The 19,096-nt window shown below is 42.4% G+C and overlaps 1 protein-coding gene across 1 annotated transcript in view; it reads right to left on the reverse strand.

Annotated features, from left to right (window-relative positions):
* Positions 1–1,149: 1,149 nt before the first annotated feature.
* The window catches only part of fasn (fatty acid synthase), a 55,473-nt gene continuing 37,526 nt past the window's right edge, over positions 1,150–19,096 (reverse strand). The window contains exons 21-42 of the mRNA XM_012876225.3: positions 17,464–17,667; positions 15,465–15,781; positions 14,976–15,377; positions 14,606–14,770; positions 13,022–13,137; positions 12,771–12,925; positions 12,302–12,505; positions 11,497–11,647; positions 10,387–10,565; positions 10,137–10,256; positions 9,368–9,490; positions 8,865–9,088; positions 8,483–8,684; positions 8,090–8,241; positions 7,606–7,697; positions 7,089–7,483; positions 6,676–6,867; positions 5,802–6,029; positions 5,485–5,696; positions 4,225–4,323; positions 3,702–3,953; positions 1,150–2,517 (exon numbers count right to left, since the gene is read on the reverse strand). Of these exons, the coding sequence (XP_012731679.2) occupies positions 2,380–2,517; positions 3,702–3,953; positions 4,225–4,323; positions 5,485–5,696; positions 5,802–6,029; positions 6,676–6,867; positions 7,089–7,483; positions 7,606–7,697; positions 8,090–8,241; positions 8,483–8,684; positions 8,865–9,088; positions 9,368–9,490; positions 10,137–10,256; positions 10,387–10,565; positions 11,497–11,647; positions 12,302–12,505; positions 12,771–12,925; positions 13,022–13,137; positions 14,606–14,770; positions 14,976–15,377; positions 15,465–15,781; positions 17,464–17,667 (4,322 nt within the window). The 3' untranslated portion in view covers positions 1,150–2,379. The remainder of the gene's footprint in view (positions 2,518–3,701; positions 3,954–4,224; positions 4,324–5,484; positions 5,697–5,801; positions 6,030–6,675; positions 6,868–7,088; positions 7,484–7,605; positions 7,698–8,089; positions 8,242–8,482; positions 8,685–8,864; positions 9,089–9,367; positions 9,491–10,136; positions 10,257–10,386; positions 10,566–11,496; positions 11,648–12,301; positions 12,506–12,770; positions 12,926–13,021; positions 13,138–14,605; positions 14,771–14,975; positions 15,378–15,464; positions 15,782–17,463; positions 17,668–19,096) is intronic.

A 19,096-nucleotide genomic window follows, 5' to 3' on the forward strand; every position in this document is an offset into this window, starting at 1 on the left:
CGCCACAGCGAGTCATCCGTCTCCGTCTAACCCTACCTTCTGCATCTTCTTCTCTCACACCATCTACCTTCATGTCCTCTTTCACTCCATCCATAAAGCTCCTTGGTCTCCTCTAGGCCTCCTGCCTGGCAGTTCCAGCCTCAGCATCCTATCCATGTACTCACAGTCCCTCCTCTAGTCAGCACACGTTCAAACCACCTCTGTCTGGCTTTATCTCCAGAACATCTAACATGAGCTGTCTCTCAGGAGGACTTGTTCCTGATCCTCTCCATCCTCATCACTCCTAAAGAAAACCTCAACATCTTCATCTCTCCTACCTCCAGCTCTGCCTCCTGTCTCTTCCTCAGTGCCTCTGGCTCTAAACCAGACAACATGGCTGGTTTCACAGCCGTCTTGTTCACCTTTCCTTTCATTCTTGCTGATACTCCTTTATCACACAACAGCCCTGTCTCTTTTCTCCACTCGTTCCAACCTGCTTGGACACATTTCTTCACCTCTTCTCCACACTCACTGTTGCTCTGGCCTGTTAAACCCAAGTACTCAAACTCCTCCCCTTTCTTCATCCATCCTCCCTGTAACGACTCCACTTGGCTCCCTCGTGTATTCTGTCTTGTTGCAGCTAACCTTCGTTCCTCTCCTTTCCCTACAGCAAACAGGCTTAAATCAGAGGCAACCAAACGTTCGCGCAGTTCTTTCTGAAAGCATTTTTGGAAAAATTTCGACACCTATCCAGGAGTCACTCAAGTGCGAGCCACCAGACTCCTGGATGGGAATACATGTGCTGCATGTTCTCCATCAACCATGAAGCTATTTAACCTGCAAACTCACACCGACTGAGCTTCACAACAGTGTCCCAAAAAGGAGAGATCTTTAAAGAATAAACAAGTTGTCTGTCTAAATCTTAGAATAATGCAAACCCCTCCTACGTAGCACTTTTTGTGGATGAACTTATGTTGCGTAAAGCTGCATGATACAGCTTCAAAAGCCCTCATCTGGCAGTCCAGTGCTATATTATTATTATTATATTATTATTATTATTATTATTATTATTATTATTATTATCATCATCATCACCATCTCCTTTCTACATGGACTTTTTCCTTGCTGGAGTCATAGAGGACAGCATTTCCACAAACGACAGACATCAGATTCTTACCAAGAGGCTTTTATTTATTCATTTCTTTTAAACACTGGAATCATTTCTAGAAGGGAGCATCTTTACTTCACTCACTGCAGTCACCTGCCCCTTCATTGACCACTGAGGTCTCAGAGAGCTGGAAACAGAACAAGAGGTGATGTGCAGTGTTGCCAAGACAGACAATGCATCATCATCATCCACACCATATAATCATTCACAGTGTTTCATGCCCAGCTTGTTACAGTGTTTTCACCAAGGGAGACTGCTTGAGTTAAAGTTGGTGTCAGTGTAGAAAAGGAAACACACAGCTAAGGTAATTACAGTACAGGAAGTTTTAAGTGCTTTAAGTCAGTAAACAAATCAGATCACAGCAATGCAGGCTAACTCGCATATAGTTCCATCAGAACTAAGCAAAAACAACGTTGAAATAAGGATGTGAATATTTCCACTGTTGTGTGTTGGCGTGCAGAACCACAGAGCTGCTTGGCTAACAGTGGAGGCGCTCATCCAGCTTCGTTGGATTCACTGCAGTCCCACAAGTCTACCAGCAACTTCCCATTGGTTTCTCAAAAAAAGAACGGTTCTTTTTCACAAGAACGAACGTTAATAAAAAAAGAGGAGAAAAAAAAAGTTACACATCTCTTGTATAAACTCCATGTTTCTCAACAATATCTGAATGTCACTTTGGGTACAGAGTTATACTCATCTACACAAAAGCCGATCCACTGGTTGTCGAGGTTAGTTTGGTCATTTCTCCCTCTCAAAGTTGTAATGATCCAATAATCATTTTTATAATAATAGGTGCCCAAAACCATATTCTAAAGAAAAATAGGCCATGTTTTATGTGATTGTGTGTTTGGTGGATTCACAAGAATGAAGAATGTGTCAGCGTTTTACCTTCCCCAGGGGTTAGGATGGAAACAGATGTGAAATAAAGGTATGTATGACCTTGTTTTTGTCTAAGAGTAAAATAATGAATGGTAACATGGAACAGAACAAGCTTACAGTAGTAACATGCTGGCAGCAAAGTGTTAGATTACAGCTGTCATTTACTTTTTTCACTACTAAGAATTGACAACTTGCTACACCTTCATTTTGAGATAAACTTCATCAGAAGATTGACACTATGAATAAGGGTTAACTCTACAAATCCTGAATTTAAGACTATAGAAGTGGGATCTTGTGGGAATGCTGGGGAACTGGTATTAAGGGGGAGCCTGTGGTTGAACAGGTTTTTTTGTTTAGCCCTCTTTTGGGGTGACTCGTGGTCCAGCCACCGAGTTCTGAATGATGCTGCTGATGGACTCCACTCCCTCTGCCTCCAGGAGACTGCGATGGTCCCCTTCGATGACATAAACTGACACCTTCCCATCACAAACCTGAGAAAAGACATTAAAGACAGGTGCTTTCAGAGTTCAGCGAGAGAACCAAAGCTTCATCCAGGTTTATTAGAATGGTTATCAAGGTTATTTTGGAGGTTTTAGTTTTACAGCTTAGCTGTTGACTGACAATGGGGAGAGTTAGGCATCTAATTGTGGACGCTGAGACGGGAATGCATTCAGATATTAAGAAGTCCACATTTGAATACAGTCACAGTCACTATGACAGCCTACGGGATTTTATGACATATTTGGACAATTAGATATTTATTTTAAACCGTACAAGAAAAGACCGTTGAAATTTCCTAAATGTATTGAAAAAATATGCAATTTCTGGTGAGGAATAAATTAGGACACCCACGCGTTTATAGCTAAAGTCCGTCATAGATGTTTCATATAAAGGTCCAAATGACGTGAACTTCATGACAGCATTTTGAAGAATGTTTGCCAACATGTCCAGCTCTGGCTGTCCAAGAGACAGTCCCTGAGAGCAGACATGCTAAAAGAAGTCTTCAAAATGCGTATATGCTGTCATGGAAGTTACAGCAGGTTGTAGTTCATTCTCTGAAGTTTACTAGAGAGAACAATGAAAAACAGTACCAGGATTTGGCATAAAGCAAATAACCAAATATCCAGGAAAAGAACCTCTCACCCACTGTGAATGAATGGAGGTGGAGGTGTCATGGTCCGGGGATGCTTTGTAGCTGCTGGATCAGGGCCAACAGCTACATAGAGTTCAACAGGAATTTTTCTAAGAGTATTTGAAGGAAATCTGAAAAAAATCTGTAAATAAGTTAAAGCTGAAGCAGAACTGGACCCTGTACCGGGACAGTGACCCATAACATGCCATTAAATCCAGCAAGGACTGGCTGAGAATTAGAAAACTTGATGTACTGGGCCTAGTCAAAGTCCAGATCTTCATCTCATTGAGATGCTGTAGGGGGGCTTGAAACAGACTAAACATGTAAGAGCATAACCCCTAGCTATGACGGAATTGGGTGTCCTAACTTTTCCTTGTTTTGGCATCGTTTGCCTAATGATTTAAATGCAATTAAATTGTCTAGAGATAAAAAAATAAGATTAGACATCAATATGGGAACATTTTTCAGTAATAATAATAATGAACTGATGAGATAGTTGGTGTTTGACAGTTTTTCACATGACAGGCCGTTTGTGTCTCTTACCTCACTAAGCTTATAGTCCTCTCCCAGGTTTTGTTCATATTCGCTGCTGGTTTTGGCCCGTAGTAACGCCACGTTGCCATGGTATTTTGTTGCAGGTACATATCCATCAGCGGCTTTTAGCTTGTGATAAAAGGTGGAAGCTGCAAAGTCAAGCAAGTCCCGGCTGATGTTGGTGTGGCTGGAGGTGATGAGGTCCACTGCCACCTTGACACGAGCCTTCAGGTCTGAGAGTGGAAGGAGATTCTCCAGCAGCTGTAGGTTCAGAGAGCACGGTTAGAAGAGTGTGTGCAGAAACTGACTTATTGTGTCGGAACCTTCCCTAAATGACTAAATCTGCAGGGCTCCTGGTTAGAGAATTACACGAACGAAAAGAGCAATTTAAAGGGGAAAATAATAAAGACATTATGGTCCATGATTTAATAGCATTCAGAGATAAAGAGAAAGTGACTTGGATCGTGAAAAGAACTGATGAAAAGTATTGCTGAGCATTTATTTGTTAGAACATCCATCAGTGGTTGTATACCTTGTTGTATTCAATGCCAGTGAACTGCTGGATGAAGGCGCACATGGCCTCAGTTTCAGCCTCCGACTCCTTCCCTGGAGTCAGCTTGGCCCTGTAGCTCTGAAAATCAGGACGGAGGGAAGCTTACGGGATCATTCAAAACTGCATTTTAAAACCTGATCTTCACATACATTGAAGAAAAACAAGAGCTCTATGCCTTCTTAAACAGTCTGACACTAAATCAGACTAAACCGTTCCTGTTTTGGTTCAGTTAGGGTTACCAACGTTTACTAAGTGTCAGAATATTGAGAGAGAATTTGAGATTTTCTTTCATTACTTATAAACTGTCCAACTTGTGGCAATGTCTTGGGCTTCCTTCCACCACCGACTCTCTCACAGTAGTGTTTTCACCTGACCCGTCTCCGGGTCCACCTGGAAACTGTAATCGGGCCCTTTATGTTGCTTTTGGAGTACTGGCTACTTCCTGTCTGAGTCACCCTTCAGTCCATGTTGGCACCGTACCCGTTTAAGATATCAGTGAAGCTGGTAAAAGTGTTGTTATCTGGGGTTAATGTGTAGCTTTTATCCTAGTGGTGTCTCGCATATTTGACATTATGATGGCTAAACATGCCCATGCCGTTTCCTCTTGAGTCCAGCTTCCAGATGCGTGGAGGCTTCAGGTTCATCTGTTGTAACAATTATATCTAAGGATGAACCAGACTTGTGGAGATCCATCATCAGCCAGGATATCCTCTCTGATATCCTGGATAATTTCTTTCCATTTTTCTATGATGTCACACAAGGAAGCAGGGGATTTGAGGAGTTGCCTTAAAATAGATCCACAAGGTGATTTGCCAATTAACGCAGATGTTGTGAATTAACCTATCAAAAGCTTAAATAGCCATGACATAATCTCAAGCTGTTTAAAGGTACAAATCTTAGAAACTTCTAAATTAAATTTAAGTAAAAACATGTCGTTCTCTTTGTCTCTGTCATTATTTTGACATTTAACAGAAAAATGACTTAGGTCATCTTCACTGAGCTAAAACAGGGAAAGTTTAGAGTGACTTCTTGTCACAGCGAGCGTGGAAGCATACTGTTGTAACTAAATAAAACGTCTTCATGTTTAAGCATTTAAATACTCAGTGTGATAAACATGTACCAGTGACAGAAAATCTAGTAGTGGACTGCCTCTCATAGAACGAAAGGGGAATCTAAGCACAGAATCACTCTGAACGGCAGGATCCGTACTGAGTGGGGGAATTAGTTCTCTCCTCTAACCTGTGTGTAAGCTGCCACATAGGAGTGTGAGCCATCAAACAAGAACAGATTCTCCACACAATGATCCTGAGTCTGAAGCTGAGAGCACATTTCAAAGGCTACACAGGCACCAAAAGAGTAGCCCCCAATCCTGTATGGCCCATCTGGCTGAAGCTGCCTGATGCAGTTGACGTAGTATGCTGCCAGAGACTGGATGCTCTCAAGGGGAGCCGCTGGGGAGGAGAACAGAAACACATTTTAACATCATTAGTTCACTCTAAACACACATAAGATGCTGTTGGTTTTAATAAATCACATGTGGAATAATGTCAGTGTACCTTTGGTGCACTGCAAGCCAAAGCAAGGCATGCTAAGCTTGGAGGCCAGCGTCTTGAATGCAGAAATGGAGCCTTCGATGGGATGGACCAGGAACAAGGGTTTCTCCTGGCTCTCAACGTTGTTGAGTGGTATCACAGTGGGGCCACTGGGGTCCACTAGCACCTGGGTCAGATCAGACTCCAATACAGAGCGAGCGGCATCCTTCGTGGCTTTGGTCTTGCTACAGTCTACAGTTAGTGGGACAAAAATGGCCGGTGTCACAGACAGACAGGAAGGAAGTAGTTCAGTTTGAAAGTCTGATTCGGTAGAGGTTTTCTTGCTTTATTTGCAGTTTTAACAAACTGCAGTCACGTCTATCATTATACCTGGCAAAAAACTAAAATAATCTGAACTTTTTTTCCTCAAAATCGCAAAAACCTTAAAGCTTTTTAGTTGTGATTTTATATAATAAACCTACCCAAAGTAGCACATAATTTTGAAGTGGAAGGAAAAGGTTACATGGGCTCTTCACATTCTTTTTTATAAACAGCAATCACCCCTCAGAAAGACACCACACATTAGCAGGAGGACCTCATCAAACTGAGCACAGGAGCTCCTCATGGAAGTGTGCTCTGTCCTTTGTTCTTTACTGAATTAATGTATGTAAATATACAATGATGATATTCATTAGCATCAGGGTAAAACTTTTAAGACCAGAGAGAAAGGGAGCTTTATTTCCATGTATTTCTTATGCTGATGACATTAAAACCAGAATGCTTAAATTTGAGCATTAAAGACATCTTAATGTTGCAGAATTGCCTTCCACATATATGGTGCCATAATTAGCAAATTACTAACTTTTCCCCCCTTTAAATTATTTAAGCAATTTAATACCGTTTGTTCCTTCTGCCTTGTTCTTGGCCAACTCCCGCAGTTTGTTAATTGTGAGTTGGCGGATTTCCCTCATGGCCATCACAATGTCATAGTCCCGCTCTAGGGTCTGGCGGACTTCAACACCCATCAAAGAGTCCAAGCCCAAGTCTCCCAATGACGCATCAGCGTTTAGGCAGTTCACATCCTGTACACCTTTTAGTGAAACACAAACAAGGTGAGCTTTATACTTCATCTCTTTAGGACAACAAAAACAACCACATGCAAAAGCATAATATTTTTTATTTTTACAAGTTTTGTGAAATTAACATCATGCAAACATGATGTTATTTTCAAATCACCACATTTTCTTTCAAAAACACCAAAGCATAGAATATTTGTAGACTGTAATATCTGAGAAACCTGGAGTGTCTTACCAAGAATGTGGGCTACAGCATCCACCAAGTCTTTCTGATTCCCTGCCTCACTCCTCACTGTTGTCCTCTCTGCCAACACAAAGCTAGACATCACCGGCTGCTCTTGATGCAGCAAGAAGTCCAGCACCTCTAGGCAGGATGTGATGCGTTGCGGTAGGGTGCCACCAATCACTGCATCGTTTCCACCCATTGTCTCCAGCACCACACCCACATCTCCAATGGCACCCCACTGGACTGCTAATCCAGGCAAGCCATCGAAGCGGCGTTTTTCGCACACACGTTCCATCACTGAGTTGGCATAACCATAGTTACTTTGGCCAGCATTTCCACGGCCACAGCTGATTGAGGAGAAGGCCACAAAGTAACTAAGGTCTGGACATGACTTTCTTGTCACTCTATGGAGACATTAAAAACAGATCAGGGATCGTTGTATTAACAAAGAAGAATCAAGGAGTCAAAAACATGCCTTTTTGAAGTTACCAAGTTATGCAGATAAGCGCAACAAAATGTGCCTTACTTGTCCAGATTCATGGTGCCGTCGCATTTTGGTTTGTTGACATCAATAAACAGCTCAGGCGTCAGATTCTCTAACATGCCATCTTTCAACACCTGAGGAGGACAAACCACATGTTTCATTGCAGTTCTGATCAATGTAGAAACTATTCGTCAAACAAATATATAATTAAATAATGTTTGTACAAAAATGTCCAATATGACCCACGATCTGGGAAACACTACTACAGGGGGCTACTGATCTCTCTTTACACCTATACAAGCAGATTCTGAGGCTGTGATTATACTGATTATTTATTCGTCATAAGAATGACTCTTGGCAGTAGATCTAACCATTGCTATGACACTGAACCAAGCTGGACCATAATGGCACACCGGCAGTCCCATTCAGTCAACAAACATCATGTCATGACCAACCCAATGAACATCCACAGTTTTATTAAGACTATTCACATGAAGAACTGGGTGAAGCTGACAGCAGGCGTTACCATGGCGAGATGGAAGACTCCGCCCACTGGGCCCAGTGCACGCGCTTCAGCAATCAGTTTCTCAGTTCCCTTCAGTGAGCTGATATCACTGGTGGATACCAGCACGTTCACGCCCTGTTTCTGCCACTCGTGAATCCGCTTTGCCTGGTAACCTGACAAAACACATGGTAGGACAAAAAACCTTAGATTTCAGCTCCATCTTTTTTAGAATACGGTATTGATGGGTGTTTCATTGCATTGGATTTTTAAGGATGAGGATGAGATCAGGTGATCACTAAACTTCACAGACGTCTGGGCCAAGACTCTAAGAACCCTGTTTCTGTGTCCTTTTTTATAATGCATGATTACATTTTATAAGAACATCATCCAAGTTTAGCTGAACATGGGTCTTACCATTCCTGACGCCTGATCTAGATGTCAACACCAATTTGCAGGCTCCTCTTTCAATCAACCACTGAGCAAGCTCTAGACCAAAACCTCCAAGTCCACCCGTGATGATGTAGGATTGTGACGGACGGCAGGAAGTACGACAAATAGCGGGAAGGAGCAGAGGGGAAGCAGGCTGAACGGCTGTGCTGGTCTCCTCAGAACGGATCTGAGTAAAGAGAAGAAACGCTGAGATGAAACATGCTGGTAATGGATTGGAGTTTTAGACTATACGAAACAACAATCACACAAAATAACAAGCAATGTTTGAGGTTTATTAAGACAATGAACTACAGTACTTGCTAAAATTGCTACGTTAATACTGATGAAGGTCAAAGAGGAGACCAACCTGCAGGACAACTTTGCCGATGTGCTTGCCCTGGGCCATGTATCTGAACGCTTGCTCAACTTCGTCTCTCTTAAAAACTGTAGTCCTTAGAGGCTGAACTACACCTGCCAAAATGCCTTCCTTTAACAGCTGGGACACTTCCTCCCACTCCTTGTTGCCTTCTTCGAACAGAGCATCCAGCAGGATACCGTGAAAGGCCACATTCTTTAGGAACAAAGCCATACCTAAAGAGAGCCCAGACAATACAGGTCACAAAGAAGAAGAATGACAACCAGTAGAACAGTGCTGGTCAGACAGAACAGTGGACAGCTTTCTTTAGCCATATTCCTGAGGTAACAGTGAGAAAACGCAAATTGTGTGTTCAGTTGATTATAAGTACCAAACAGCGACATTTTTTTTATTCAGAAGCAGATCTATTTGTCACATTTGGAATTGGTAACACTAAAAGCATCCTACTCTTTGCACATGTTGGACTGTCATCCAGAAACAATTTCCCTACTGACCCAGTGGAGAGTTGTTGGAAAGGTCAAATTTTCCAATCTCCAAGAACCGTCCATGTCGGGCTACACAGCGGATACTAGCCTGAAGCTTCTCCTCGGCCAGAGAGTTTAAAACCACGTCCACACCTGAAACACAGAAAACAGAGCCGGGTGGGTCATTCTTGTTGCCTCATAGGAAAAGCTCCAAAAACTCTGGTTCTCTTTTTCACATTCAGCACAGAGGTTGGCTCAGAGGATCCCTCCAAATCTAACTGCTGTAGACATCCTTAAAGAGAAATAGATTGTATTTCTTTTAACCCCATGGTTTACGTTTTTTCAAAAAATATGCCCAAAATATCACGGACTGACAGTAAAAGTAAAGGTCTGAGACATGGATGGAAATAATCACAAGAAATACAAGCTTGCATTCAGAGTCCTGCATTCAATCCCTGCTCAAAGATTCAAACAGGCGATTTAAGTGAAACATGGATCAGTCAGAGACCAGAGTCCAGTTTCCTGCCATAAACAGCCTTCAGGCCTAATCTATGGAATAAATATTAGTCTAATGTCATAATCAAGGCCAACACTCTGTTTTTGTGTGAAATAACTCTCGAACATCCAAATTTTAAAAATTCTGTTTTATTCGCAGTGAATTCACTTATTTCATAGTCACCATTTTCTTAAACTCGAGCATTTAGAAAATGAGCTATCTTCTAAAATGGATTTAACATATGAAACATGTGAAGCTTGGTCTCTTTAACAGTAGTCAGGGATACATTAGGAAGGAACTGACCTTTGCCCTTTGTGTGGAGCAGAACATGCTGCTCAAAAGACGTATCTCTGGAGTTAGCAAAGGATTCTGCTGACAGTTGAGGGAAGCGCTCCTGCAGGTAGGCCCTCTTCTCTCCTGAGCCTAGCCATTCCAAACACAGCAACGTTACACACTTATAGCAATGTTAGGATACACAACATGGCATCTAATAATAATATTAAACCTGACCGAACTACAGAGCATAATGGCCAGGGGTTTGTTGTGCACTAACCGACTGTAGTGAAAACTCTGCAGTTCTTGCTGAGGGCTATAGCGATGGCAGCCTGGCCGACGCCCCCGGACCCTGAGTGGATCAGAACGCTTTCACCAGGGCGAAGCCTTCCCCGCACCACCAGAGAGTAATAGGCGGTGGCATAAACCACCGGCACAGAGGCGGCTTGCTCCATTGTCCTGCTCAGACACACAGACGGACAACACACGTTAACATGCTCTTATGTTTGCAGAGTAAAAACAACCTCTTTTTTCCCCACACAGCGAGACAGGAAATCAGACTTAACTCTTTCCGTTTTAGATCAGTTATAATCTTCTAGATTATTTCTCTTTGTCTTAAGGGAGAATTTCTTATAGAATTTGTAAATTATTTTCATTCAGATTTAGTATTTTCCACCCATTTTCTCAGAATCTGGTAAAATTGCCTTTAAACTGGGTCAAACATTTTGGGATCCTTCTCAGAATAGTGTCCTGTAATTTTGTCCCCTTCCTCCTAATACACGCACATCCTTGTTTTAAATACAAAGTCAGCACCGTGCCTTGACTTCCATTCATTTTCAACCCTTTTTATGACTGTAAAAGTGAGGAAATCCTGAGTTCCTTTAAATCAAGGTTTAAAAACCTATTTGTGTAGATGTGCCTTTGAATGTTAATATAGACTTTCTTTTATAATCTTTTCATTTCTTTGTTCTGTTCATGTACAGCACTTTGAATTGTTTTGTTACTGAAATGTACTATACAAATAAACTTGCCTTGCCTTAGGGCCTTACTCTGACCTTTACCAGTATATACCTAACCCTAATGGACACCTTCTTTGGATTTTTCAATTTAACCCAGATGTTGTGAATTAAAAGCTTCACAGCTTCACAAAGTTGTGATGTCATCATCTGAATTATTACAAGGCATGGTAATCTTAGTGTATGTAAACTTCTTGAATTTGACGAAAGTAATAAAAAAGACTAATTACATTCTTTCTCTCTCTCATGTTTTTGGGTCATGCTACCTGAACTAAAGTAGGAAAAGTTTAGTCTGATGTAACATCAAACAGAGCTATTGCAAACGTGGACAAGGTACCATTTACAGGTAATTTAGTAGCAGAAGTGACACTGACCAGCTGAGGGGAACTTCCCACAGGAATCGTTTATCCGCGTCAACAACCGTCGCCAAGCCTTTAGCAGGCAGCAGCCCCATGACGCGCTGACCGGCGGGATCACGACCAGAAAACTCCATACCCAGCAGGCACTGCTGTAGAGCCATGTCCCCTACACAGATTACAGTGAACATGAAGAATGACTTATCTGGAGGCAAAGCACATGGACAAGATGTTGTGGAATACAGTAATGGTTCCTGAACATGTTCAACAGGCTGCTGCTGGTAACATGGTGGAGGATCTGCTTACCCCTTACAGATTTCTTGCTTTTACTGCGCCTTTTCTGTCACAACTGAATGTTTCTGATCAAACATATTTAATATCAGCCAAAGATAGACTGAGGAAGCATAAAAAGCTGTTTTGAAATCATCTTTTGGGCTTCTTCGTGTTGTCTAAGAGGTTCTATTTGGGTGATTTCTTGATTCTACAGGTTAGACCATAAATGGGAATGGCTGAATAAGTAATGGAGAATATTATGAAGCGTACTACTTACAAAGGTCTTTTTCAATTAATTAAATTGTCAGGATTGTACAAAAAACATTTTCATCACAGAACCTAGGGTAACCCAACCTAGGGTACGAACACAGACAGCGAGTAGACAAGAAGAAAGCCAGCAGAAAAAGAACCATATCAAGTCCCACGATAACAAAAGGTAAAACATATCCTCCATTAATTCTTACTACTAATAAAGGCGATTAATCTGGGCGTAGATGCTAATAGCCACGAGAAGGCAGGGTTCTGTCCTCATCTTCTACACAGTAGCTACCTGGGATAGCGTCTGGTGGCAGTTTTCCAGTAGCTAGCATTATATCCCTGAAGTTAAGAGAGCTGTAGTAGACGTGACACGTCTGCATGGTGGGGCTGCTGGACACAGAGCGATGGCGAGGGGAGGCAATCCAGCGCAGGGAGGACAGGTCACCTCGGGTCAACACATTGATGAATGCAGAATCAGTCAGCTCTTCCTTCAGATCTGGAAACAGAAAACAAACAGCTATGGTTGAAGGGAGGTATTCTCAATCTCAAGAAAAAAAACAACACATGGTTCTAACAAAACACACAACAATTCATTTAAACCTAATATCATGTATTGTGGTAAAGTCATATGTTCTACACTACTTTAATCCAAATGATTTTAAATGTCTCTTTCACTTGTAAACCTAGCACAGGGATGCAGGAAACGACAGTAACAAAACCCAACTGTGGTTAAAATAAATTGTATTTTATTCATCTGGTACCGTGAGAGATGAGCTGGTGTCTGAAAGTGCCCCACTGTCCATCTCTGAACACATTCATCAGCAGATCTCCCTCCAATACTGATTCCATTGATTTCTGGCCTGGCTGGAGGCTCGGTGTAGCTGAGGAGTCGTTTAGGTTGGACACAAACATGCAGCTGGACACAAAGAAGCAGAAACAAACGCGTCACACCCAACAACGTTCAAAACTCAAGATTACCTCTACTCTAGGCATGGTGGTGCCAATGCTTTACCGTATTCTGTTGCCACCGGGCTCCTGCCGCAGACAGTTAACCATTCCCACAACCCCACTGTGAGCCTGAGAGGCGGTCAGCCACACACGATGGTCTGATGAATCAGCCAGTATCGCCTGTTACACAGATTAACATAGAATCCGATCAGTAAACTCATCGGCTATGGCCTGCTGACTTACAACATGGAAATAGTAGTTCAGATACTAAGACCTTCAGCAAAATCAGTTCGTAATGAAAGAAATATATACGTTATATAGACCTGAATGACTTCTATGATAACTTCCTCTGGGAGTGTGTTTTAAAGACTGCTTTAGGAACCTCACATGATTCACTGATATACCAACAGATCACTGTAGAAATCATTTATGACTGGGATCAAAGGGTGGATCACTAGGGCCATCTGGGGTCCCTAACCCATCAGCAGGACCGGTATCTGGTCCAGCTGATCCAGATACCGGTCCTGCTGATGGGCAGCAGTATGCATCCTGCTCCTGTAAGGAGGAACCAACCAAGTTACCTCCAAAGGGCCACTGGTGTGAATGTCTGGGACCAAACCATTAGAAACAGACTTTATCAGAGTGGCGTGAGGGCCCGACATCCTGTAGTAGACCCTGAGCTCGCTGCCCGGCACCATGTAGCTCGAGTGGCATTTGGCAGAGAACACAAGTACTGGCAGGTTGAGCATGGGCTCCCTGTTCTTTGCCCAGATGTTAGCAGGTTCACTTTGAGCTCATTGGAGAGACTTGAAGGGGTCTGGGGAAGCTGTGGTGATCATTAACCTGCCTGCAACATAGTTCACCATGATCGGTTTGGTGGTGGGTCAGTGTTGGTCTGAGAGGCCTTTCCATGGAGACATGTATAGACCTGTACTAGATTAACGATGGCACCCTGACTGCCATTAGGTATCCGATCAAGGACCCTTCAAGGTCTGGTAAGTACTAAACTTGACTGAGTGGAACTGTGAGCATGTTGGCTCATCGCAATTTAAGTAAAGACCCATTTATTAAAGAACGTTAAGTTATGTTTTCCTCTTTTTTGTACAGTAAATGTGACTTAATGGTCTAGGGTGAGGATCTGTTATTTAATTGTTTTCGTCCTCCTAAAGGGAATCGGGGTACAGTCAAGAAATCATTTTAGCAGATGTTGTACTTTGTTTTAAAGGAGTACTTGTGATGATGGTGGTAAAGTTGGTCATTATCCTAATTGGATTTGGTTTGATAACCTTAGTCAGTTAAGGGAATTGTTTGAGAAACAAACAATAAGTGTTGAGTATTATTTGCCAATTAAAGGTCAAACTTTATCTAAAGTAGACTCAATGTTGCTCTCTGAAAAATCAGACAAGAAGACCTTAAAAGGTCCTTTGGGTTAGAATGGTATTTAGGCAATTTGACCTCAAGGAAGGTTTTCAAACAGAGAAAAGAAAAAAAGAGAAAGTTACAGATCCACCCCTCCCCAAAAGGTGTTTTATTAGGAACTACATTATAAAAGTGGACTTAAACTCTGACAGACTGATAGGAGAGCTCATAAATGAAGACAGCTGAGGATTTGGGTGTAGATCTGTGGTTTGAGTGAAAAAGAGCCCACCTTGAGTTTTTCCACCCACAGAAAGTCGCTGCTGTCTACAGGTAAATAGACGGGTTGTTTGCTGGGAGACTTGCGGCGACACAGGAAAAGAATAGAGCCGTAAAACGACTTCCTGACAGCAACCGGGGTCAGGCTGGCCTCGGAGAACACTTTTTCCCACTCAGCCTGGAGAGACAAAAGTAAAAAGCAGTAGGTCAATGACAATAGTATTAAACACAACTAAAAAGCCCCAGGTTAATACTGATTATTACACTCCAGACTCAAATGACCATCTGAGTTATTTCATGTCATGACAGTAATCATAACAATAACTATTCATATTCATATATTATCAATATGATGTCATCATTATTAAAGGTTTTTGAGAAACCTGTGTGAGCAGGCCATGTTGATCGTTGCCCTGGGTAGTGCTGGTGAGGACGGCCACAGTGTCTCCCAGAATCTGGCCCTTTAGCAAGGTGTGGAGAAGAACAAATCCCCGCTCTTTGGCTCCAGAAGCCAGGTTAGCCACCAGCTGTCTGGGATTGGTCCTCAGGGCGCCCCAAGCATGATTACACACAACCAGGTCTGCCCCAGCCGCCAGTTTTCCAGAGGCTGGGTCATAAAGTGGGTTCCATTGGGCTGAAGCCACGGCCAGTTCCTCCAGGGCAGGTTCGTGGGGAGACAGAAGATCCAGGTGTGTTGCTGTGGCAGTGTAGTCAACATCCAGCATCGGCTGAATGTTGAGGAGGGGGACCACACGAGAGAAAAGCTGGCCATCATTTGCAAAAGCCTGGATGGGGTCAGAGAGGGGAACAGGTAATGGGATGCATGTATCGCCATGAAGTTTGCTGATCTCTAAAGAAGTCCCTGATTTTACCTCCAAGACTTTGATCTTCCCTGGCGTACAGTTTTCAATGCTTATGTCCAGGCAGTGTCGAAGGACTGGATCATCCAGCAGACCGTGCAGCAGACCGTCCTGCAGCAGACACGCCTGCTCCTTCACAACCACCTGCTCCAGTTCAGAGTGAAGGTTTCCGTTCAGCTCCAGGCCACAAAGGAGCCTCAGCAGTCGCACCAGGCAGGGCTCAGACACCTCCTGACTGGGGGGAGAATCCGCCGAGTCTCCTGCTAAGCCAACAACCGGCAGCTTGACACCATGAGGAGCCAACTTCAGCTGGAGTTGGTGAATTAAAGCTGCAGAGAAGAGAAGAGGGAGAACAAATCATCAGAGATATCTTGAAAGAAGAAAAGATTGCATTTTAGAAAAGGACCAAAAGGGTATTTTTACAATATATTTCCAGTTTTTGTTAAGCAAAAAAAATTACATAATTTGTCTTGACTTAATGGAGACATTTGATGCAAAATCCACTTATTTAGCCCTATTTAAATACGGATCTGCAGGAGTGCAGAGCAGTTAAATTTAGTCTCCAGGAGCGTAGATATTTTTATATAATGTCTGAGTCATATTTTTAAAGCCATTTCGTTTTCTCTATTCTCTTTTACGTTTTTTGAACAATCACGTCACAGTATTGGCAGAGGAGCTGCTAAAAAAGGTCATGGATCTGGCCAATCAATTTTGTGAATCCGCTGTTTTTATTTCTTATAGCGATTTTGTAGTCCAAGATGAATGATGCCAACGCTACAAGTGGATACGTAAAAATGTATTTATTAAACGTCTTTAATTGTGTATAGCAAGTAAGATTAAAAGTACACTCCATACTGCAGTTACTTGGTATGAATGGAGAGGGTTCAAATACAGTTATAATACATCCTTTCGAAGCATTCATTTCAAGGCGCGGTTCTCCTTTGGCTCTGGGTCAGACCCTGGCTTGAACATGTAAGGCTGGATGGACAAGTCTTCCTTTAGTGACATCTTTTAATCAATTTGGGAATAAAAAGTTTCTTCGCAGCTAGATAATCGTATCTCTCTTGGCCAAAAATGGCCGAACAGGGTGGAGTGGAAAGCTCTGCGACCTGGAAAGAGGTGGATGTAAAGTATGGCACCCAAACAACTTTCTCTTAGACGCACCTCAGAAAAGTGGCAACAGAGGGCCTGTGGAGCAGCAATAACGAGGAATTCAGACCAAAGCTTTGCAGTTCCACTTTAAATAGACCACAACTGAAGGACTTCAATGTAAAAAGGAAGGCATTAACAAGGATGATATGTCCCCTTTAAAGTAACCCAGACCCATTTTGTACTAGCCTGACTTACGCCATGTGTATTCAATACACAGCTCGGCAGTCTGGTCAGGCTGAGAATCTCTGGTCTAAAACATACTGGACCAATGCGATGAGTCACTCTTAGGGCCAGAATTACCCATAATGCAGCAGCACTTTTCTGTTACCATAACAATCAAGGCAGCAACGGAGCGTTGTTTTAATGATGCCTTTTATTAGGTCCAGAATGAGCTGGATACATCTTTAAAACCTCAACATCTGGCTGCTCTAAGAGCTAACAGAGAGCATGTCGCTCTTTAGCGTTTGCGTCACATCCCAAGTTATCTGATTGGTTCTAACCTGTTTCCACTGACCCTGTTAGTCCTGCCTTTGAAAATCGGGCTCTGCTCGCTGTTTTCCAGACTGATATGCCATGTTTATGGTGTATGTCAGTCTGGCTGGCCAGGCTATATCTGCACAGACCTTGTATTTGTCAGGATTATTATTGAGCAACTATAGAGCTCTGAGTCAGTCCAAAATGTTTAGAAACCTCAGACCAGACTATTCAAGACAGTTTACAACTTCTCTAGTCTTACTATATTGACATTGTAATACAGCTCTGCAGAGTTTTTAAGCTTTCTCTGGAGAGTAATTTATGCTTTTTATTGTTTATCTGCCATCAGCTACAACATCTTACAAAGAGAGAGAAATATCCGTACCTTTGCAAAGGTCCAGCTGCTCTGCATGTGTCTGACTGGTTGCAAGGCACTCTGTCATCACATGGGGTACAAACACAAACTCCTCCAGGGTGGGGGGACTCTGCTGCTGCTGTCTTCGGGGGGCCACAGTGGCGTGCAGACCAGAGAGTTGCACTCCACCAGCAACGATGCTGTCCAGGCAGCGGCTGACATGGACATCAACAGCTACGGCAAGAAAAGAGAAAAACTGAGCTCAAGTTTGAAGAATCACGAGCAGTCGACACCTGACATCTGACATCTGAACGACAGCACTAGGATGGTCAGATAAATATTTGCATCAATTCTCTGGAGGTAGATAAGGAATAATAAACAGCGAGACCATTAATACAGTTTGCTTGATTACGTTTAAATTCTAATTGAGTATCATTAGCTGAATAAAGATTTAACTTGATCCAAATGTTTCTGTCAGGAAGATAAATGTAAGGTCTCTGCTCATAGTTCGGAGTTCAAATCCTAAAATCCAGCTTCCTTTAAGTCCGGCAGGTTCTTAAAGAAGCCTTAATCATAGAAAATGACAGAATGATGTCTACTGCTGGGTTGGACTTTTACTTTCACAGAACCAGGTTGGGTTCTTGCTCTGGGTTCTGTCAGGTCTTTGCCATCTGTTGGCTGGATGGATTATCGGCATTGATTTAAAAGCTGTTCTGTCTGCCTGTGGAGGGCGCCCTGAGGCTGGGAGGTTGGTGATCCAGGCTACAGGCTGGACATCTAGATGGTCTCATTCTATAATTCAGAACCAACTTGTAAGTGGGCTAAGGTATTCATACTAGATATGTTGAAATGGGTGCACAAAGGTAAAGCTAAAAACAACGCTTATGGGAACTTTAGGAATTAGAACCAATAATTTAGAACTTAGTACCAAGCTTTTGTGGATAAGTGCTGATAAATCCAACCAAGTCTTTTCTTTCATGGTTCTGTGCGTTTCTTTCTCAGCATCTGTCACTTTTTAAGTCTATTCTCCTACTCAGCATTTAAGAACTTAGCTCTGAGAAAAATGCCCAGTGTTTTCCATGATTTCTTAGTCGCTCAGAAAAAAAAGCTGATGTTTGCAGAAAGAGAGACTAAGTTCCAGACCAGACAAAAAGATGTGGCTGGAAGCAGAAGTCACGTTCTGAGACATGCTCTGCACCTTTACAGGTAGCAGCAGACAAGAATGTATTCATTTTAAAGTTTACCAGGATCAAAACTGCCTCAACCATTTTAAAACCTTTCCATGACATGCACTGACACAGCGTGTCCATAAAAACATCACATTGACGAGGTCTTCAGAGTTACAGACGAGTTCTTGCTGGGCCTAATGTCGGGGAGAAAACTATTTCATCCACACTTGGTCTGAGTGTGATACGTGTGGATTGCTGCTTGCTAATCTATCTAAGAAGTCAGATTTCTGAGCATCTAGAACGCTACCATTTGATCAGCAAGGAGCGTTCAATTAAGAGATAACTTTCTGTGGTATTTTTGGTTTGCAGAGGACACGCAGAGAATGACAATTAGTGCTGATGGATTGTACACATTGCTTAGTGTGATGTGCCTTTTTGCTGGAAAGAAATTTTTGTTCATAAATTTTTAATTAATTATTAAAAAATTTATAAAT

This window comes from Fundulus heteroclitus, chromosome 10, assembly GCF_011125445.2.
Source record: "Fundulus heteroclitus isolate FHET01 chromosome 10, MU-UCD_Fhet_4.1, whole genome shotgun sequence".
NCBI classification, from domain to species: Eukaryota; Metazoa; Chordata; class Actinopteri; order Cyprinodontiformes; family Fundulidae; genus Fundulus; species Fundulus heteroclitus.